Source organism: Lolium rigidum, chromosome 4 (assembly GCF_022539505.1).
Source record: "Lolium rigidum isolate FL_2022 chromosome 4, APGP_CSIRO_Lrig_0.1, whole genome shotgun sequence".
NCBI classification, from domain to species: domain Eukaryota; kingdom Viridiplantae; phylum Streptophyta; class Magnoliopsida; order Poales; family Poaceae; genus Lolium; species Lolium rigidum.
In genome coordinates this window covers 193,915,703-193,917,769 of record NC_061511.1, presented here as the reverse complement: position 1 = coordinate 193,917,769, position 2,067 = coordinate 193,915,703, and the positions used below count along the sequence as shown (strand labels likewise).

Genomic DNA, 2,067 nt, shown 5'->3' with positions numbered 1-2,067 from the left:
ATTTTAATCCTTATAGCCAGCTGACTAGGACTTATTGTACTTGCTCTGAATTGACCATCAAAGTTCATAATAAAGAGTGAGATCAAAACTCATACTAATTACGAAGTGAATGGAGAAAGCATATGTCAATAAATTAATAAAGAAGGCCGCATGCATGGATGCAGCATGGTCTCCTTTTTGAAAAAAGAAAAAAAAAGGGTGGACAAATATTTGTGCCTCGTTGCCTTGAGTAGACGAAGCAAATTGCACCCACTTATATCACTGCATTATCCAAGGCACCTGATCTCCACCCACATTGCACACCGTCCCTTTCTCGTTGCATATGTGAGGACTGAGGAGTTCGAGTTACCTCTATCCAAAAACACCGTTCACAAAATCCACCGGTTTGATACCACTTCCATCCATTGGTCCTTTCATGGCTTCTAAAAGTAGAAACCATCCGCCGTTGTGCACTCTCCAACCTCCGTTACATTTACACATATACTGCGCCAGAGCTCGCTAGCTAAGGTAGCTAGCTCCACTATATCAGTATACATCGCTCTCCTTTTCCCTTTCATCTCCTGTGTGAACCACAGGAACAACAACTCCCCTCCCTTGTAGCTCATAATTGCTAGATCGATCGCCTGGTCATGGAGAAGATACAGTGCGGCTCCAAGAGCAATGCTCACCGGAGCCCGACGGCCGGCGGGAGCGGTTCCAGCAAGAACAAGCGGAAGGCCTGCGGCGGGAAGGCGATCAAGCTGGTGTACATCGACAACCCGATGCGGGTATCGACCAGCGAGGCGGGCTTCCGCGCGCTCGTGCAGGAGCTCACCGGCCGCCACGCTGACCCTTCCAAGTACACCGGCGGAGGCGGCGCCGTCGACGTCGACGAGAGCAGCGCGGGAAGCCCAGCCGGGCCGCAGATGGGCCCAGCACCGAGCCCTGGAAGCACGGCGGAGTCGTCGGAAGGCACCGCCGCGTGCAGCCAGGACGTCGTCCCGGCCGCGGCGGTCGGGTATGCGTACGGCGACGAGGAGGAGGACAGCTTCCCGGCGCAACTGATCGACAACAGGTACTCCGTCTTCTCGCCGCCGACGTTCCTCTACGGCTCGCACAACGAGTTGTGATCGATCGATCGATCGATCTGTGATCCAGCAGAAACATGTACGTATTGCGCTTAATTGCACGAGGACTACTTGTATCATATGTGCATGTGTGTGTTCATCCGTACTCCTAGCTAGGTAACTTTATTAGATCCTCTCCCAACTTCTGTACTACTGCTCCAAATTAAAATTGTATCGTGTACTACTGCTCCAAATCTGTTTATAGTACTCTTATGTGGCCAAAGTGAACTTTTCTGCTCTAGTGTGTACTGTATTTCGTTGGTGTGCCAGCTGATCTTTAAATTGATTGGTTGGGTATTTAACTAACTTGTGATGATTTGCAATGTTGACGGAAGTTATAATAAGTATTTGAAATCGGGAGGATCGGATTCTATTTTTGTTTGGGTATTGGTTTGAGATTTTATGCGCGGTGGAGCGACACTTGTACTACACAAGAGGATCGGCTACAAAGATCGCGCCTTGATACAAATCTCACTTTTCGCATGCATAGATAGCAGTGATATGTCAGTGTGTGCCATACTGTCATCTTGACATTGGCCTTGGCATCTACTCCTATTGGCTATCTATCTAGCTAGGGACTAAATCGATCCTAGCTATCATGTGTCTTCGCCCTGATTAGGCCCTCGATCCACGAAAGTTGTATTACGTGATGTAGAAACTTGAGTTCATAAATTAAGCATATGCTGCAAACATGATTTAACATAACTGGGATTTTAGCAGTATAAATGATGTCTTCGTTTTCGAACTGATTAGAAAATAGGCGTACCATCTTTTTAGCTCAAACCTCCTTAATATTACCTCGCTTCAAGCGAATAAGGCGCATTTGTTTTACGAGCTTTTTGTTTAACCAAGAATTATTTCAAATAGATAAAGATTATTTGTATGAAATTAGTATCATTCAAAAGTGTTTTTCAATACGAATCCAACGATACTATATACATATAATATATCAAGATTTTGT

The 2,067-nt window shown here is 46.2% G+C and overlaps 1 protein-coding gene across 1 annotated transcript; it reads left to right on the top strand.

Moving 5' to 3' along the window:
• Window positions 1-379: 379 nt before the first annotated feature.
• On the top strand, window positions 380-1,324 carry LOC124649687. The gene has a single exon (XM_047189278.1). The coding sequence runs from the start codon at window positions 630-632 to the stop codon at window positions 1,107-1,109; it is 480 nt and encodes a 159-aa protein (XP_047045234.1). The 5' UTR covers window positions 380-629; the 3' UTR covers window positions 1,110-1,324.
• The last annotated feature ends 743 nt before the right edge of the window (window positions 1,325-2,067 follow it).

What these genes read in the sequence shown, in the direction of transcription:
- LOC124649687 (XM_047189278.1), top strand. Translation starts at nt 630, where the DNA reads ATGGAGAAGATACAGTGCGGCTCCAAGAGCAATGCTCACCGGAGCCCG.